Below are 20,566 nucleotides of genomic sequence, written 5' to 3' on the forward strand. Positions count from 1 at the left end.
CACATATTTCCTGGTAATTTCCGTCACAGTGTATAGTTGAGACCGGGACTTGTAATTTACCCAAGCAGAATTATATAGAGTGTTTGTGAGGCATCTGAGCTGATCCAATGGTGGGCCAATGCAAAAGGCTGAACTTCATGGTGGCCATCATAAGCCTTATGGGTTCTATGCCTGAATTCTTGGCAAAATCTCATTTTTATTTTGAATTTGGTCCCACCTAAACCACCTCCCCCTCGTCCATATGCCATATTGTCTTCATGTTATAAAAGGGGGTCACCTGTGTTGCACGTGGTTGCCCATTTACACTGGACTGAATGCAGTTCTATAGTCTTTATCCCACTATAGTAAATGATGACATATTGGTAGGATTGTATTAATTACTGGGGATTATCAGATACCCCCTCCAATTATGGATTACTGGGGATTATCAGATACCCCCTCCAATTATGGATTACTGGGGATTATCAGATACCCCCTCCAATTATGGATTACTGGGGATTATCAGATACCCCCTCCAATTATCGATTGCTTGGGACCATCAGACACCCCCTCCAATTATTGATTACTGGGGACCATCAGATACCCCCATCCAATTATCTTATACTTGGGACCATCAGATTCCCCTCCAATTATCGATTACTTGGGACCATCAGATACCCCCTCCAATTATTGATTACTGGGAACCATCAGATACCCCCTCCAATTATTGATTACTGGGAACCATCAGATACCCCCTCCAATTATCGATTACTGGGGCCCATCAGATACCCCCTCCAATTATTGATTACTGGGAACCATCAGATACCCCCTCCAATTATTGATTACTGGGAACCATCAGATACCCCCTCCAATTATCGATAACTGGGGACCATCAGGTACCCCCTCCAATTATCGATTACTGGGGCCCATCAGATACCCCCTTCAATTATTGATTACTTCTGACTATCAGATATCCCTTCCAATTATTGATTACTGGGAACCATCAGATACCCCCCTCCAATTATCGATAACTGGGGACCATCAGATACCCCCTCCAATTATTGATTGCTGGGGACCATCAGATACCTCCTCCAATTATCAATTACTGGGGCCCATCAGATGCCCCCTCCAATTATTGATTACTTCTGACTGAGATATCCCATCCACTTATCAATTACGGGGACCATCAGATGCCCTCTCCAATTATTGATTACTTGGGACTATTAGATACCCCCTGCAATTATCAATTACTGGGGACCATCAGATGCCCCCTCCATTTATTGCTTACTGGGGACCATACGATGCCCCTTCAATTTTTAGAATGAAAGGGTCACAGCTGTATTTACATCCCCTCTCCTTGTGACCACCCACTATACAGGAATATGCAATAAGGCCCCATTCATGTTCCCGGTGTAGCCCCTTACTGTACAAGAAAAAAATTCTAAAGGTACTTGGTTAATTTGGATGGCCGGGGGGGTTCAGAGTTCTGATCTCCGCTGCTTACAATGTTATGGTATAGTGAAGCAATATTACAGCCTATAATGGGAACACCCCATCAATATAGTTTACACCTTAGTAGGTAATTTATTAACATGTGCAACTTTAGTTTTTTTCCGCCTGTTTGGGGCAGTAGTGTGCCTGGCGCAGCTGGTTGGCATCTATCAAAATATGATAAATGCTGGTTAATGTTTATGGAGCTAATATACAGCGCACTTGTAAGTCAGCTCGGTGTGGGTGTCTGCACCTGGTCCTTACTGTGGTGGTCGTTACGCAAAACTGTACGCCACTTTCCAAGGTCGCATATCATAAATCAGTGTGTAAACTGTATCTTGCAAACCACACCAACTATATTTAATGGCGGAAGATCTCATCTCAATGCAGCGAACACTGTGCTCCATGACTTCTTCAGGCAATTTAGATCGATTTGGCCAATGATAAATGATAAAGTTTTAGCCTCACAAAGGTTTTTAATACCTTTGCCCTACTTTGCCTATTGCACTGTGTAATCTGCTTCTTTTCTTCCTTTATTAAATATACGTGTGCAGTCAATAGTTTCTAATCTTACATTGTGACCTGGTTACTGCTGCTCAGGTTCTTCAAGTTCTGGTCAGGCCGAAAAAAAATTCTATATTTAAACCTAGTTTTTGTTCAACTTTTTACATTTAATTCAGTGGGAAAAATGTAGAAAGCTAATACTCAAAGGATATCTGATCTTACACTTTATGAAATATTCATACAAACCCCACTGGCAGGGAATTGACATAGAAGTGGCCAGGATTGCGAAAATAGTGGAGCTTGCTGTGTTTCAGTGTTTCTGTAACTTCCATAAAAGTGAATGGGAAGTATAGAAATAGCAAAGCATGGAGAGTTCTGCTGTGGCCCAAATTAATATTATAAGGAAATATATAAGAAAATTTGTAATATACCTTGAAAAATGGTTATTTCTCCTCTTCAGACCCCTTATTCATTCTAATACACAGCTAAAGTTCCTCTTGTAAAAAAAAAAACTTTTATTTCACTGAGTGATCGAGTTACATGGTGCCCATACATATCTTTGAAAGATGGGGGTGAGGAGTGGGAGGGGGAGTGATTAGAAAGACCCAGAAGCAAACAGTGACTGAAAAAAAACTACACAAGATGTTGGATTTCACCCCAGGATTTGATTCACAGTTAAAGGGGTACTGCGCAGAAAAATATCTTATCCCCTATCCAAAGGATAGGGATAAGATGTCTGGTCGCGGGCGTCCCACCACTGGGGTGTGGGGAGTCCCACCACTGCAGCGGCGACGTCCGGTACACGGAAGCTTGGAGCTTTTGTATTCTTCACGTCATTCATGTCTATGGGAGGAGGCTTGATGGCTACGTAGTAAAAATCTTAATCCTTCCAGTACTTATGAGCTGCTATATGCTCCACAGGAAGTTCTTTTCTTTCTGAATTTCCTTTCTGTCTGACCACCGTGCTCTCTGCTGACACCTCTGTCCATTATGGGAACTATCCGGAGCAGTATAGGTTTGCTATGGGGATTTGCTCCTACTCTGGACAGTTCCTGACATGGACAGAGGTGTCAGCAGAGAGCACTGTGGTCAGACAGATATAAAATTCAAAAAGAAAAGAACTTCCTCTGGAACATACAGCAGCTGATAAGTACTGGAAAGGTTAAGATTTTTAAATAAAAGTAATTTACAAATCTGGGTAACTTTCTGGCACCAGTTGATTTAAAAATAAAAACATTTTCCAGTGGAGTACCCCTTAACGACGAAGGACGTATATGTACGTCCTCCGCCGACTCCCGCGATATGCCGCGGGGTCACTCGGTGTCCCCGCGGCATATCGGGTCGGTCCCGGTGGCTATCAACGGCCAGGACCCACGGCTAATACAGGACATCACCGATCGCGGTGATGCCCTGTATTAACCCTTTAGACGCGGCGATCAAAGCTGACCGCCGCATCTGAAGTGAAAGTGAAAGTAACCCAGCTGCTCAGTCGGGCTGTTCGGGACCGCCACGGTGAAATCGCGGCGTCCCGAACAGCTTACAGGACACCGGGAGGGACCCTACTTGCCTCCTCTGTGTCCGATCGACGAATGACTGCTCCGTGCCTGAGATCCAGACAGGGCAGCGCCGATAACACTGATCACAGGTGTGTTAATACATGCCTGTGATCAGGATGAGAAATCTGAGTGTGCAGTGTTATAGGTCCCTATGGGATAACAATGATCAGTATAAGGATCAGTGTGTGCAGTCCCTATGGGAGCTATAACACTGCAAAAAAAAGTTTAAAAAAAAGTGTTAATAAAGATCATTTAACCCCTTCCCTAATAAAAGTTTGAATCACCCCCCTTTTCCCATAAAAAACATAAAACAGTGTAAATAAAAATAAACATATGTGGTATCGCCGCGTGCGTAAATGTCCGAACTATAAAAATATATCATTAATTAAACCGCACGGTCAATGGCGTACACGTAAAAAAATTCCAAAAGTCCAAAAAAAAGCGTATTTTTGGTCACTTTTTATACCATTAAAAAATGTATAAAAAGTGATCAAAAAGTCTGATCAAAACAAAAATGGTACCGATAAAATCTTCAGATCACGGCGCAAAAAATGAGCCCTCATACCGCCCTGTACGTGGAAAAATAAAAAAAAGTTATAGGGGTCAGAAAAGGACATTTTTAAACGTATACATTTTCCTGCATGTAGTTATGATTTTTTCCAGAAGTGCGACAAAATCAAACCTATTTAAGTAGGGGATCATTTTAACCGTATGGACCTACAGAATAATAAGGTGTCATTTTACCGAAATATGCACTGCGTAGAAACGGAAGCCCCCAAAAGTTACAAAATGGCGTTTTTTCTTCGATTTTGTCGCACAATGATTTTTTTTTCTGTTTCGCCGTGAATGTTTGGGTAAAATGACTAATGTCACTGCAAAGTAGAATTGGTGATGCAAAAAATAAGCCATAATATGGATTTTTAGGTGGAAAAATGAAAGGGTTATGATTTTTAAAAGGTAAGGAGGAAAAAACGAAAGTGCAAAAACTGAAAAACCCTGAGTCCTTAAGGGGTAGTCCAGTGGTGAAAAACTTATCCCCTATCCTAAGGATAGGGGATAAGTTTGAGATCGCAACCGCTGGGCCCCCCTGAGATCTCCTGTACAGAGCCCCGACAGCCTGCGGGAAGGGGGCGTGTCGATCTCCGCACAAAGCGGATACAACTCAATACAACTCTATGGCAGAGCCGAAGCGCTGCCTTCGGCAATCTCTGGCTCTGCCATAGAGATATATTGAGGGGGCGTGTCATCCGCCGCTTCGTGCGGAGGTCGACACCCGCTATCTGGTCGGAGAGCCTGGCCCCCGTACAGAGAGATCGCAGGGGGCCCCAGCGGTCGGACCCCCCCCGCGATCTCAAACTTATCCCCTATCCTTAGGATAGGGGATACGTTTTTCACCAGTGGACTACCCCTTTAAGGGGTTAAGCTATCTCTGGCAGTCCCATAGTGTTCGCATATGGAGTAACAGTGTGCATACTCCATAGGCCATCACTCCTGGGACACCTAGGACATCTGTTCTTGTGATCAGTGGGGGTCCCAGCGGTCGGACTTCCACCGGTTCTACACTTGCCATAACCTGTGTTGTGGATGAGTGAATAGACCCTAATCTTAGAATAACCCCCTTCCTTTATAGTTCCCATGCTTTTCAATCCTCTTCTGGTTTTGGCTAAAATAAATAAAAACTCCAAAAAACTGCAATATGTTTCCCGAAAACTGTTTTACCCTTAGGTTACAAAAAAATGTCTTTTTGAAGCTCACAATTGACACATAGGATACAGCTACTGTAGATGCCAGTGCTCTTTATCGAGGTAACGCTTGGTGATATCAACCTCCATAATTTGCATTTTCACACATTTCTCTTTCAACTCGCATTTCAATGTTAATCTTTCCAAAAATGTTAATCCCAACATATGCTGTATATTAAGCAGAATATCACGGAGAAGTCCCACTGCGACTGGAGGGGAGAAAATAACACTCATTTAGAGATATATATATATATATAAATATATATATATATATATATATATATATATATACACACACACACACACACACATATTTATTCATGGGAATTTAAACTCAACGAAAATTCATTTACTATCTTGACTACAAAATTTTACTTTAAAGGGGTACTCCGGTGGAAAACTTTTCTTTTTTTATGAACTGGTGCCAGAAAGTAAAACAGATTTGTAAATTACTTCTATTAAAAAATCTTAATCCTTTCAGTACTTTTTGGCAGCTGTATGCTACCGAGGAAATTCTGTACTTTTTGAATTTCTTTTTTGTGTTGCGAGCGTCGGGGACTGGAATTCCCACGGGCGTACAGGTGCACCATGGGTCCTTAAATGGGCACTGTCAGATACAAAAACTTTTGATATGTTGTAAAGCATGAAAAACCAATATATTTTGCAATTGCTTTCATTAGAAAATTTTCAGTATTTCATTCAGTCAAACAACTGCCCCCCCGCCTGCTTTGACACATACTATTCCTGCTGTGTCCATGCGTCATCACCTATGTCATGGACACACTTCCTTGATTGACAGCTGTGAGCGCAGGGCTGGAGGAAAAATCCTCCCACTGTCATCTTGTGTCCCACTACTGTCAGTGAGGACAAGCTGGGAGTTGTAGTTTTGCTAATGCTAGGGGAGATGTGAGCAGACAGCATACTGAGGGAGGGGGCGGAGACCTGCACAGTGAGGCCACACCCCCTCCCTTTGAGAGGAATTCAGACTAGTGAGCTAAATTAAAAGGGTAATAAAAAAATAAATAAAGGTGCTAGACACATAAACATTAGATGTACATGGTCAGGATTAGGTACTGAGTGATATATATAAAAAAAAAAAAATTTTGTTGGATCTGACGGGTACGCTTTAAGTACCAGGACATCAGGGCGTACCTTTACACCCCTGGTCCTTAAAGAGTACCTGTCATCAAACCATATTTTTTTAAACTAACTCCGATTATATTCCCTAACTAGTTCTAACACCTCTCCTGCCCTTAAACATTTTTTCTGAGCTTTAAAAATCTTTGTATCATACCTTTCCCCTTGCTCACATCGTGTGAGCTCCCGGCAGGATAAAGTGGGCGTTCCCCAGCAGGCGCAACATCACTGAAGCCTGTAAGAGCTGTGCCTCGCCATGCCTCGCACTTCCTGAGTTTGGTCTCCTGCCAGGTCGGGAGGAGACCAAACTAACTGTTTGACTTGTGGCAGGGAAGAGAACAGAGCCACCTAGTGGTTGTTTTTTCAATCACATTAAAAACATATAATTGTTGAGAATTCTAATTGCAAGTAAATAGCAAAGTGTCTCATACTTACATAAGGAACAATATATTAAAAGTTTAGTTTGGTGACAGGTACTCTTTAAGGGTTTAAAAACAACAATATTTTATTTTTATTTATCTCTCGTACTTTTTTGTTTTTGTTTCGCAGTATACCAATGGTTCCCTACCAGGGTGCTTCCAGCTGTTGCAAAACTACCACTCCCAGCATGCCCGGACAGCCTTCGGCTGTCCGGGCATGCTGGAAGTGTTAGTTTTGCAACAGCTGGAGACGCCCTGGTTGGGAATCACTGCAGTATATATTATAGTATTATGATAGGTGTCATTGCAAAATACAATTGGTCCTGCAAAAAAACAATCCCTCATATGGCTGTAGATAAAAAAAAAATAAAAGTTTTGGCTATAAGAAAGCCGGGAGGAAAAAGGGAAAAAGCAAAAATGAAAATTGGCGCGGTCATTAAAATGATGCTCAGCAGTAATATTTCTCCGTCATCTGCCGAGTCCCCTGGGGGCTCCCTTCACATCTCCATAGACCCTTCAGCCTTCCAGTATTTTATTTTTAATGATTGGGGTTACAAAGGATTATCTCCTGTAAATTCATAACAATTGATGCCTGAGTTGTCGCCTCTTTAATTCACAGCTTCTGATTGAAGACGCTGATGTGCGGAGTTAAGTTAAACAGGTATTGGCGGATACCTTTGATTTGTGATCCTCTGGGAGCTTAAACACGCCGCAGATTTAGGAAGACATTAAAGGAAAGTAGAACTGTGGAAAAGGGCATCTCGTAGTCTCCTCTTCAAAGGTTCAGGACTTTCTTTAACTAACCTGTGATGTTACGGAAGGTAAAATTAGCAAATAGTACATTTTGCACCTAGACGGTTCCCCCAGCACGTGTCTGTAATCGTTCTTACCTGAGGCTGATCGGCGCATAATAATGTCGCTTTTTGATAGCCCATTTTTATTTTTTACAAACCCTATAAGAAAATTCTGAGTTAAAGGGAAACTCTCAGCCTGATCACCCACACTAGACCCAATATTCACCCACACTAGACCCAATATTCACCCACACTAGACCCAATATTCACCCACACTAGACCCAATATTCACCCACACTAGACCCAATATTCACCCACACTAGACCCAATACACTGTGTAATAGCCTGGGTGACCAGGAGTCCACAGAGGGTTCTTCACCTATTAAAATCACCTGGTGCCAGAAAGTTAAACAGATTTGTAAATTACTTCTATTTAAAAATCTTATTCCTTCCAGAACTTATCAGCTGCTGTATGCTGCACAGGAAGTTCTTTTCTTTTTAAATTTCTTTTCTGCCTGACCACAGTGCTCTCTGCTTACACCTCTGTCCATGCCAGGAACTGTCCAGAGCAGGAGAGGTTTGCTAGGGGGATTTGCTCCTACTCTACAGTTCCTGACAGGGACAGAGGTGACAGCAGAGAGCACTGTGGTCAGACAGAAAAGAAATTCAAAAAAGAAAAGAACTTCCTGTGGAGAATATAGCAGCTGATAAGTACTGGAAGGATTAAGATTTTTAAATAGAAGTCATTTACTAATCTATAAAAAGGGTGTATTGGTTCTCGAGGACTCTAAAGAGCAATGGAGTTGGGAGTGAGTGATGTTGTGGATGAGTGCAGTTGGGAGGGGGGGGGGTGAAGGGAAATTGTAAGAAAATGGGGGAATGTAATACACAATGTAAATATATATATATATATATATATATATATATATATATATACACACAATAAAAGCAAATAGTAAATCAATATTTGTAAATAGCCAAAGTCACTTGACAATAGTCCATTAACTGCCAGAAAAGGTTCCATCAATAAAGATGAAAGAACTCCGATCACACTGGCAAAACCTATGGGGCCGGAGAAGCGCTGGAGTGCTGCGTCTCCTGCCCACTGATGCAGCGCTGGTTGTTTAAACGCCCGTGCTTAGGTGGCATGTAGTGCGACTCGGCGGTCGGCAAACTTGTATAACGGATCTTTCTATGTAGTTCACTCACCCAACCTTAGAAGGGGAGAAGGTCATCCACGGTCTCGGCGTCTTGGTAGGTTGTAATGGCGCTCAAGCCTGTGTGGTGAAGTCTGCCACCAGTTGATTTAAAATTTTTTTTTTTCCAGTGGAGTACCCCTTTTTTTTTTAAATCAACTGGTGCCAGAAAGTTAAACAGATTTGTAAATTACTTCTATTAAAAAAAATCTTAATCCTTCCAGTACTTTTTAGCTGCTGAATACTACAGAGGAAATTATTTTCTTTTTGGAACACAGAACTCTCTGCTGACATCACGAGCACAGTGCTCTCTGCTGACATCTCTGTCCATTTTAGGAACAGTCCAGAGTAGGAGAAAATTCCGATAGCAAAAATATACTGCCCTGGACCCTTCCTAAAATGGGCAGAGGTGTCAGCAGAGAGCACTGTGGTCATGATGTCAGCAGAGAGCTCTGTAATCGTAATGTCAGTAGAGAGCTCTGTGTTCCAAAAAGAAAATAATTTTTCTCTGTAGTATTCAGCAGCTAATAAGTACTGGAAGGATTAAGATTTTTTAATAGAAGTAATTTACAAATCTGTTTAACTTTCTGGCACCAGTTATTTTTTTCGTTTCACAGACCCAACTCTTTATTGCCCTGTGTTGTTTCCATAGATGACAAGTGTTATTCGGGCGGTGTTGATCTGTGTATACAGAACTCCATGTTCATCGCCTGTCATAGTGTCTGTATGGGAAGGCAGCAGGACACCTGTGACAGCTTCATCATAGGAACAGACAATGGTTCACCTCCCAGCTATTGTGCCTTTGACACTCTTTATGTTCATGTCTATAGCAGGATTAGGAAGTCACAGCAAAAAAATTCCTATTTGGAATTATAGGAGATAAGTGGAGTAGTGATGATACCTTTATTGGCCAACTGAGAAGATATACAAGCTTTTCGAGACCTCTTAGGTCCCTTCATCAGGCGTGCCCCTACCATCCAGAACATAATCCTGTCCGGCTGCAGCATCATCTTTGTCAGGCAGGGACGAAGCCCAAGAAATAAGGTCCGGACTAACACTCCTCTGTGCTCAATCCTGTCCTATCAGACTGCAGCATGATAACAGAGAGGAGGGGGTTACAGAGCAGCCTGCAGTGATTGGGAAAAGAGACCCAGCACAGCAGACTCAGGGAGAAAGTGAATGCCTGGTGAGTGAGGGCGGGCTCTGTACTTCCCTCAGACACGCCCCTTCCTGAGCAGTGGATGTGAGCAGGAGTGAGCAGCGGATCAGGTGGATTTGTGAGCCAAATAGCCTAGCTAGACAAATTAAAAAGACATGTAAAACATTGGCATGACCTTGTTAGTAACATACTGAATCATAATTTTTTTTGGCGCTATGACAGGTACGCTTTAAAGGGGTACTCCGCCCCTAGACATCTTATCCCCTATCTAGCACCCGATGTTGGTTTAAAAAACTGGGTGTGGGCAGCAAGGGTCGTGACATCATGGTCATCATACCACACCCCCTCATTGCAAGTCTATGGGAGGGGGCGTGGCTGCCACCACGCCCCCTCCCATAAACTTGCATTGAGGGTGTGTGGTGTGACGTCATGATGGGCGTGATAGTGACGTCACTACCCCGCCGCTCCGCTCCAAGCATTCGGAACAAAATGTTATGAATGCTGGGGCAGCGGAGAGCTCCTTTAACTACAGTTTGAGAAAACTAAAGCCTATATAACATTTATTTTTTGTTTTAATAAAACTTTTGTTTTATTTTATTGTAGCAATTCACGGTGAATGACGCTGAATATGCCCCGCAGTCCCACTTCCAGTGAAGATGAGATGGCGCAGAGCTTTTCAGACTATTCAATGGAGTCCGAATCAGACAGCTCCAAAGAGGAGACCATCTACGACACCATCAGGGCCACGGCCGAGCGTCCAACCAGCAGGCTGGAGGATATCCAGACCAACACTATGGTCATCCGGATTGTAATTCCTGATCTTCAGCAAACGGTGAGTTTGAATAGGTGGTGGTGGTGGTGGTGGCGGAGGTGGTGGTGGTGGCGGAGGTGGTGGTGGCGGAGGTGGTGGTGGTGGCGGAGATAATGGCGGGTGGCGGAGGTGGTGGTGGCGGAGGTGATGGTGGAGGTGGTGGTGGTGGTGGCGGAGGTGATGGCAGAGGTGATGGTGGTGGTGGCGGTGGTGGTGGAGGTGGTGGTGGCGGAGGTGGTGGTGGTGGCGGAGGTGGTGGTGGTGGCGGAGGTGGTGGCGGAGGTAATGGCGGTGGTGGCGGTGGCGGAGGTGGTGGTGGCGGAGGTGATGGCGGTGGTGGTGGTGGCGTAGGTGGTGGTGGTGGCGTAGGTGGTGGTGGTGGCGGAGGTGGTGGTGGCGGAGGTGATGGCGGTGGTGGTGGTGGTGGCGGAGGTGATGGCGGAGGTGGTGGTGGTGGCGGCGGAGGAGTTGGAGGTGGTGGTAGTGGTGGCGGCGGCGGGGTGGTGGTGGTTTAGAGGTTTGACCATTTTGTCAGAAAACTTTTGGAAGGTAAAGTGTTTGTAGAAGCGATGTACTTTCAGAGCCGTCTCTGTGCTCTTCTAGAGTTGTTTTTTTTTCCCTTTTTCCAGTAAGATCAGAAAATATTTTCATTCTCTAAACTGTGTTTGTGTGGATATGTAGTGAAAGAGAAGAAGCTGGGTTAGGGTAACCTGTTAAGGCAAAGCATTGTTCATAGCAGTACAAGGAATTTGTGTAGGTTTTAACTATTCATTGTCCCTTTTGGGAATTAGAGTGCTGCAGAACTGAATAAGATGACTGGAAGCCAATTCCTTCACCTGAATGCAGTTTTCTGGTGTAGACAACCCTTTTGGTATTATAAAGTCTCTTGTAGTTGCTTGCTTTACTTTAACTAACCAGTAAATTAAAGGGGTAGTCCAGGAATTGTTTTTATTTGATTATGCTACAGGGGCTGTAATGTTAGTGTAGTTGATAATATAGTGTCTGTGTGTGACGGTTTTCACACAATTCTTCTGTGATTTTCACTTCAATATTTATTTTTACCAGCATACAAAATGACTGTTGTCTCAGATTTTTCCCAGGTTGCAATGCGGCCGAGACCTGACCTCACTAGTCAGCTGATGACAGGGAGCCTGTCTGCTTCAATGTGTAGAGGGATCGCTTGGTGGGAGAGAGATCAATCTGCAACTAATGTAACAGCTGTAGGCACCCTGATTGAAAACCACAGGTCTTTTGAATGGATGCAGCTCATTTATGTTTCAATGGGTGGGGTGGCTGATGTGTGGGAGGGAGGAAAATGGAATTATGGGATTTGTAGGCAAAAGAAGAAAACTCACACAGGAAATGCCAGTTCACAAAAAGCTAGCCACAGTGTTATGGTAATCTCACAACATAGCCATTTAGCCCCAAGACAAGCGCAGATCCGTCCTAAGCATGTCCATTACTGCCTGCCAGGTACGTACTAAAATCACCTTATGGTAGATAACCTCTTTAAACTGGTATACAGTCTTCCAGATTTCATTGTTGCCATTTTTGGTATCACTCATAGGAACAGTGAATTGATTCTTTCCTCCTCACTTTATCTTAAAGGGGTTATCCAACATAAGGTGACTTAACTAATTACCTGGCAGCCAATAATAGACATGCTTACCAAGGATCCGTGCTTGTGTTAGTGGTAAATGGCCGTGTCCTGTGTCCCCCATAATTGTTCTGGCTTGTTTGTGTGAACTGGCTGTACCCTCCCTCCAGCTACAATCCCCAAGGTCCTGTCTTTCTAGGTGGGAGGTGACTAATCTCCCTCCCACACATTTACCACCTCACCCATTGCAGCACAGCTAGGCTCCCTTTTATGCGTGCGGTGCTTGAAACAACAATTCCCTGCAGCCCTGTGAAGAATGATCTCCCTCCTACCCAGCGGTCGCTCCACCCACTGAAGTACGGACACGCTCTCTTTCAACACCTGACTAGTGATGTTTTGTTTTGGGCCACACTGCAACTTGGGAAAGGACTGAGACACCACTCCTATTGTATGCTTCTAAAAATAAATATCCGGGGCAAAGATCACTTAAGAATTGCGAGACCAACATCACACACAGGTACAGACACTATATTATGAACTACACTAACTTTATAGCCCCTGTAGCATAGTCAAATAAAAAATAAATAAATACCGGAATACCCCTTTAATTTGCCTTTCATAGCTGTTGGCCAAACATGAGTTCAGCCAACAGCGGTCTGTCTTGTTTACGTCATACACATAAACGACCAGCTTGGCATAACGTTCACATGTTTTAAATGGGGAGAAGCAAGGTAAGTCACTGCCCAACCTTTTCTCCACCGACATCATCTGTAAGGACTCCATATATATTGAAAAAGCATTTCCCAACCAGGGGGCCCCCAGCTGTGGCAAAACTAAAACTCCCAGCATGCCCAGACAGCCGAAGGCTGTCTGGGCATGCTGGGAGTTGTAGTTTTGGGACAGCTGGAGGCATCTTAGTTGGCAAACTCTGTATAAGAGTCATCAAGTCACGCCAAAATTAGTGGGGATCTTTCAACTTTTCACTAAAGTGTATGGGGACCTTAAAGGGGTACTCTGCTGGAAAACATTTTTTTTTAAATCAACTGGTGCCAGAAAGTCAAACAGATTTGTAAATTACTTCTATTTAAAAATCTAAATCCTTCCAGTACCTATCAGCTGCTGTATGCTCCACAGGAAGTTCTTTTTCTTTTTGAATTTGTTTTCAGTCTGACCACAGTGCTCTCTGCTGACACCTCTGTTCATGTCAGGAACTGTCCAGCGTAGGAGCAAATCCCCATAGCTCTGGACATTTTCCTGGCATGGACAGAGGTGTCAGCAGAGAGCACTGTGGTCAGAGTGAAAAGAAATTCAAAAAGAAAAGAACTTCCTGTGGATTATACAGCAGCTGATAAGTACTGGAAGGATTGAGATTTTTTAAATAGAAGTAATTTACAAATCTGTTAGACTTTCCAGAACCGGTTGATAAAAAAAAACAAAAAAAAAAAAACATACATATATATATATATATATATATATATATATATATATATATATATATATATATATATATACACACACACACATACACACATAGGGGTCAAGTCCTGGGGATAAAAAAGTGCAGGAACTCACACAAGATTTCCACTCAAGTGCTGGACCTGCAGAACTCCTGCTAATGGGAACTGTGTTCCTGCTGTGGAAAAAGTGCAGGAACTTAGTTCCCATGCGTTCCTACAGGACTTGAGACCTGTATGTATATATATATATATATATATATATATATATATATATATATAAAATGTGTTTTCCAGTGGAGTACCCCTTTAAGGTAACATTCTCAAGCAAATAAGTTTGTCTAATATAGATGACCTGACAGATGATAAAGTAAGAAATGGAGAGCACATCTTTAAAGGGGTATTACAGTGTTTTTTTTTATAGTAAAGGGCCGTCAATCCCGCTGAGTGGGCATGATCACAGTGCAGAAAACGGGACTAGGTGAGTATAGCTCTCCATCCAGGAGACTACTTAAAGGGGTATTCCAGTAAAAAACTTTTTTTTATATATATCAACTGGCTCCAGAAAGTTAAACAGATTTGTAATTTCTATTAAAAAATCTTATTCCTTTCAGTACTTATGAGCTGCTGAAGTTGTGGTGTTCTTTTCTGTCTGTGCTCTCTGATGACACGCGTCTCGGAAACCGCCCAGTTTAGAAGCAAATCCCCATAGCAAACCTCTTCTACTCTGTGCAGTTCCCGAGACAAGCAGAGGTGTCAGCAGAGAGCACTGTTTCCAGACAGATAAGAACAACTCAACTTCAGCAGCTGATAATTATTGAACGGATTAAGATTTTTTTATAGAAGTAATTTACAAATCTGTTATAAAAAAAAAAAGTTTTTTCCTGGAATATCCCTTTAAGGGGGCGGCGGGGGGCACTTTTATACTACAGTATATATATCCTCACTATCCCTGCGAGCAGGAACGTCTCCTGGGGATGGTGAGGTAGAAGATTTTACCAGGTTTTATCATATAAAAGACACATTGGCACACATTATATATGGAAACATTAGATGACAGGGGACCTCACTCTAAAAAGACCTGTACATCAGATGTGTATAAAGCGTGGTTAACCCTTGTGTTACCTTGCAGTGTCAGCATTCTTGGGCAAAATACGATAAGACATATACATAGGATATAGACATAAGCGTTCCTTCACCACCCAGGCTGAACCCCGCTGACATTACATCGGCACCCTCCCAACATAATGGTATCATCCAAGTAAACAATCCCTGGAAGCGATTCAGTGATATATTCGGCAAGTAGATCAGACTTGGGCCTACACGACTATTAGTCAGCATTCAATGACTTGGCTTGTTTTTAGCTTCTCAACTTCCATGTCGGCAGCAAAAAGCTCATCCCCCGGAGAATGTGTTTAGACAGATTTTCAATTCCTAAGTCCTAATAATACGAATTAGGTAACTTCAGGGGGTGTGGGATGGAACTACAGACAAGTACATATTTTTTAATAAAGGACGAGACTTTGTAGATATATAGGTACAAAAATATGCAGATCAGCTCATCACACCTAGGTAGTGTGTCCTGTAAACAGCTCAGGCTCCAGTTAAAGGGGTACTACTGTGCTGACAACTTATCCCCTATCTAAAGGATAGGGGATAAGTTGCCTGATCACACGGGGTCCCGCCGCTGGGGACCCCCACGATCTCGCACGCAGCACCCTGCTCTCATCAGGCCCAGGAGCCAACATCTGCTCCGGGTCTGATGACTGCCGATCATGGGGCCGGAGTATCGTGACGTCAAGGCTCCGCCCCCATGTGATGTCACGCTCCACCCCTCAATGTAAGTCTATGGCAGGAGGCGAAACAGCTGTCTCGCCCCCTGCCATAGACTTGCATTGAGGGGCGGAGCGTGACGTCACATGGTGGCGAAGCTGTGAAGTCGCGATCACCGGCCCCGTCATCAGACCCGGAGCGGATGTTCGCTCCGGGACCTGATGAGAGCGGGGTGCTGCGTGTGAGATCGCGCGGGACCCCGCGCGATCAGGCAACTTATCCCCTATCCTTTAGATAGGGGATAAGTTGTCAGCACGGTAGTACCCCTTTAAGAAGTGTCAGAACTAAGTGGGATTTATGCTAAGCCAGAACTGTCTCCAGAAAGAAAGGGGACCCATCTGCAGACCGCTGTTTCGGCGTGTTTTCCCCTCATCAGTACAGAGCAGGGCTTTCTGGCTTGGCTGAGGTGAGAGGCCTGTGACTACCCAGAAAACCCTGCTCTGTACTGACGAGGGGCAAACACCCCGAAACAGCTGTCTGCAGATGGGTCCTCTTTCCTTCTGGAGAGAGTTCTGGCTTGGCATAAATCCCAATCAGTTCTGAGACTTCTTAACTGGAGCCAGAGCTATTTGCAGGACACACTACCTGTGAAGGTGTTGTGACGAGCTGATTTGCATATTTTTGTACCCAGGAGCCCATGGAGTGCTGTATGGCCTATTTGAATCTTCGTTTTACACAATGGTCGTCCTGGAACCAATTAATATTGTAACTTGAGGGACCACTGTACAAGATAGGATGGCACACTGCCAGATACGTAGCTTAGCTTCAACAGAGACAGGAGGATCAGGAACGTGTGTGTCTCGTCAAACTAGACAGCCATGTGCAGCCAGCGGTCCATGTATTCTCTATGGGGCTTCCAGTCATTGCCATGCGCTGAGCTGAGGGGGCTCTTCTATAACTATAGACTATAGTTCCAGACAATGCATTGCTATCAGCTGCACAATAAATGGAGAAGTGTTGGATTTTAAGTATAGAGACTATATATTCATTGAGCCCTTTTAAAACGTTTTCAGATTGCTTCAAGGTCCGATGCTCCCTGTAGAAAACTCTTTATGTAGTTGATGATTTTGTGTACAGCTATTGATTCAATAAAACTAGTATCAGAGAAAGCTTAACCTCCGAGCTACAGAAATGTAATATACTTACTTGTAAAGTCTCTAAGGAATGACTGAAAAAATGTTAGGGCTGGGAATATAGGGCAGGTATTGTATCGTGTGTATGAATGGAGAAGAACAGAGGCGTATATTTACATCAATAGGTCACATATACAAGACTGATACCTGCTTTTAATACAGGGGATCAGGACAGAGGGGCCTCAAGTATTGGACATGTTCTATTCAAGGAGCAATATTTGTAAGGGTCACGGCAGGAGTCTAAGGGGCTGCTCGTTTTCACTAGAGCCCGCCGCAAAGCGGGATGGTCTTGCTGATGCAGGCGGCACCCATGGCACGACTCGTCCACACAGGTAGCTGGGGTGAAGGTACAGAAGGTTAACACAAGACATGGTCAGGATAGCAGTAGGTCAGGGCAGGCGTCAAAGTAGCAGGGTCAGGTCACGGAACAAGGATCATGTACACGGATAATCAGGAAACACATAGTAGCTTTCTCTAGGTCAACAAAGATCCTGCGCAGGGCAGGGGGAGGTGCAGATACTTATAGAGAGGGTGCAGGTGATGACAGTAATTAGGGCGTACTGGCCCTTTAAACCACAGAGCTCTGGCGTGCACGCTCGCCAGGACTGAGAACACGGAAGACCAGGGAGCTGAGTGACAGGCTGGGACTCACATTCGGGCACGCCCCGCGATGTGAATCCCAGCCCTGCCGGCAGCGGGGACATTAGAGGAGAGCGTTCAAGGCCAGCGAGTCTCGCCGGTGCGCTGACGTTACAATATGAAGCGACTACTTAAAGGGGTACTCCGGTGAAAAACATTTTTTTTTTTTTCAAATCAACTGGCTCCATAAAGTTAAATAGATTTGTATATTACTTACTATTTTAAAAAAAGCTTAATCCATCCAGTACTTATCAGCTGCTGTATGTTCCAGAGGAAGTTGAGTTGTTATTTTCCGTCTGACCACAGTTCTCTCTGCTGACACCTCTGTCCATGTCAGGAACTGTAGAGTAGGAGCAAATCCCCCTAGCAAACCTCTCCTGCTCTGGACAGTTCCTGGCATGGACAGAGGTGTCAGCAGAGAGCAATGTAATCGGACAGGAAAGAACAACTCAACTTCCTCTGGAGCATACAGCAGCTGATAAGTACTGGAAGGATTACATTATTTTCCATCGGAGTACCCCTTTAAAGGATTCATCCAACTTTTTAAAACTGTTGACCTTTCCTCCAAATAGGCCATCTGTTTTAGATTGGAGGGGGTCCAGCACCCGACACCCCTGCCAATCCGTAGTTGATGGCCTATCTGGAGAAATGGCGATCCATCTTAAAAAGTAGGATAACTCCTTTAAAATTTCTCAGTCTCATTTATATACAGTATCCATATCATCCGGTTATCTTTTTTTGGAGATGAAATACTTTTTTTTCTTTCTCTTCTTCATGAAAATTTTTCTAGAAGCTGGAAAAAGAAAAAGCGAAGTGTCTGTATCTCTAATGCGTCCGTAATGAAATCGCTTTTCATTGTTTGCAGAAATGTATCCGCTTTAACCCCAATGCCACTGTTTGGGTGGCAAAGCAGAGGATCTTATGTAATCTCAACATGAGCCTGAAGGATGTTCTCAACTACGGTCTTTATCAGCCTTATAGCAATGGGAGAGATGGAAAGTTCTTGGATGAAGAACGACTTCTGCGGGAATATCCTCAACCTATGAGCAGAGGCGTACCTTCCTTGGAGGTCAGTAAACTTGCTTATTACGAACTTTCCATACACTACTTAGGCATCCTAAGCTGGGGGAAAGAGGAGGCGGTGGGTTAAAGGGGTACTACGGTGGAAAACTTTTTTTTTTTAAATCAACTGGTGCCAGAAAGTTAAACAGATTTGTAAATTACTTCTATTAAAAAATCTTAATCCTTCCAGTACTTATTAGCTGCTGCATGCTTCAGAGGATTTTCTTATCTTTTTGGAACACAGAGCTCTCTGCTGACATCACGAACACAGTGCTCTCTGCTGACATCTCTGTCCATTTTAAGAACTGTGCAGAGCAGGAGAAAATCCCCATCGAAAACATATGCTGCTCTGGTCAGTTCCTAAAATGGACAGAGATGTCAGCAGAGAGCACTGTGGTTGTGATGTCAGCAGAGAGCTCTGTGTTCCAAAAAGAAAAGAATTTCCTCTGTAGTATTCAGCAGCTAATAAGTACTGGAAGGATTAAGATTTTTTAATAGAAGTAATTTACAAATCTGTTTATTTTTTTGGCACCAGTTGATAAAAAGTTTTCCTCCGGAGTACCCCTTTAAAGGGGGATTCCTTTTAAATTTTCTCTTTTAAATCAACTGGTTTCAGAAAGTTAAACAGATTTGTAAATGACTTCTATTAAAAAGTCTTAATCCTTCCAGTAATTATCAGCTGCTGTTTACTACAGAGGAAGTTATGTAGCTCTTTTTAGTCTGACCACATTGCTCTCTGCTGACGCCTCTGTCCGTATCAGGAACTGTCCAGAGTAGGAGCAAATCCCCATCCATAGCAAACATCTCCTGCTCCGAACAGTTCCTGCGTAAATTCACCTGCTGAATTTACGCAGTAAAAAAATTAAGTGTTTGAACACTGTCCTAAGAGGATAAGGAACTGGAGTAGTGTGGATGCGGCACTGCAGAACTAGGGTATAATGTACTGTCCTAAGAGGAAATGTAAACTACTATATATCCTGATCCCATAGAGATAACAACAGCCATATACAGATAGAGCTGAGAAGGGATGTGTATAACTACTATATATAGTCTGATCCCACATGAATAACAGCAGCCATATACAGATAGAGCTGGGAGGGGAGCTGTACAACTACTATATATCCCGATCCCATAGAGATAACAGCAGCAGTATACAGATAGAGTTGGAGGGGAGGTGTATAACTACTATATATCCAGATCCCATAGAGATCGCAGCAGCAGTATACAGATAGAGCTGGAGGGGAGGTGTATAACTACTGTATATCATGATCCCATAGAGATAGCAGCAGCAGTATACAGATAGAGCTGGAGGGAAGGGTTCTCGGAGCTAGCAGGAGGGATCTGATAGGTGATGATGTCATCCTGGAGTTCTCAGGAAATCAGCTGACCCAGGACTGACCACTTCCACTTACACATTAAGCACTGAGAATTACTGTGGATCAGTCTCATGACGCATGTAGGATACATTGGTACAAATGTTTTAAAACTGGCACAATAGGCAAGTGAAACAGTTGGTGGTGGCACCGAACAGATTGACATCTACTGCACACTTTTTATAATAGATAGCTGGAAACTAATGGGTTACTACGAGCTACAGCTTCTCTTTAGCTTTGCACCAGTTTTTAATCAATCGCCCCATTGGTATGCACTCATTAACTTGATACATTTTATAATCCTCCAGTTCAATGCCCCCATCATGATAAACCACCCCCCGCCTTTATTTTTTATTATTTTTTAGTTTTCTACCTTGATATTGCTCTGTATTTTCTGCTCAGTCCGATTCACAGACTGGGAAGGGGCGTTCCCCAGCAGGCGTGACATCATCTGAAGCCATATAGGGGAGAACTTCCTCACTCTGCTATACACATCCCTGCTCTGGGTTGTGTGTAGCAGAGTGAGGGAGGATGTTCTCCCTTTTCAGTGTGAGATGAGCTATGATTGGATAAGGCTGCACACACACCCCTTATCACTCCAGACTACATTTCCTGATTTTGGACTTCTGCCAGGCCAGCAAGAGTCCAAAGTCTGTGCAAGAGATGGAAATGTGCTCTGGAGAAGTA

At 43.6% G+C, this 20,566-nt stretch overlaps 1 protein-coding gene across 5 annotated transcripts in view; it reads left to right on the plus strand.

The window, feature by feature from the left end:
* SHANK2 (SH3 and multiple ankyrin repeat domains 2) overlaps window positions 1-20,566 on the plus strand; it is a 582,141-nt gene that overhangs the window by 122,263 nt on the left and 439,312 nt on the right. For all 5 annotated transcript variants that reach the window (XM_056527699.1, XM_056527698.1, XM_056527700.1 and 2 more), the window contains 2 exons: window positions 10,581-10,809; window positions 18,310-18,513. In XM_056527699.1, coding sequence (XP_056383674.1) covers window positions 10,594-10,809; window positions 18,310-18,513 — 420 coding nt within the window. In that variant the 5' untranslated portion in view covers window positions 10,581-10,593. The remainder of the gene's footprint in view (window positions 1-10,580; window positions 10,810-18,309; window positions 18,514-20,566) is intronic.

The sequence above is a fragment of the Hyla sarda genome, chromosome 6 (assembly GCF_029499605.1).
Source record: "Hyla sarda isolate aHylSar1 chromosome 6, aHylSar1.hap1, whole genome shotgun sequence".
Classification (NCBI taxonomy): domain Eukaryota; kingdom Metazoa; phylum Chordata; class Amphibia; order Anura; family Hylidae; genus Hyla; species Hyla sarda.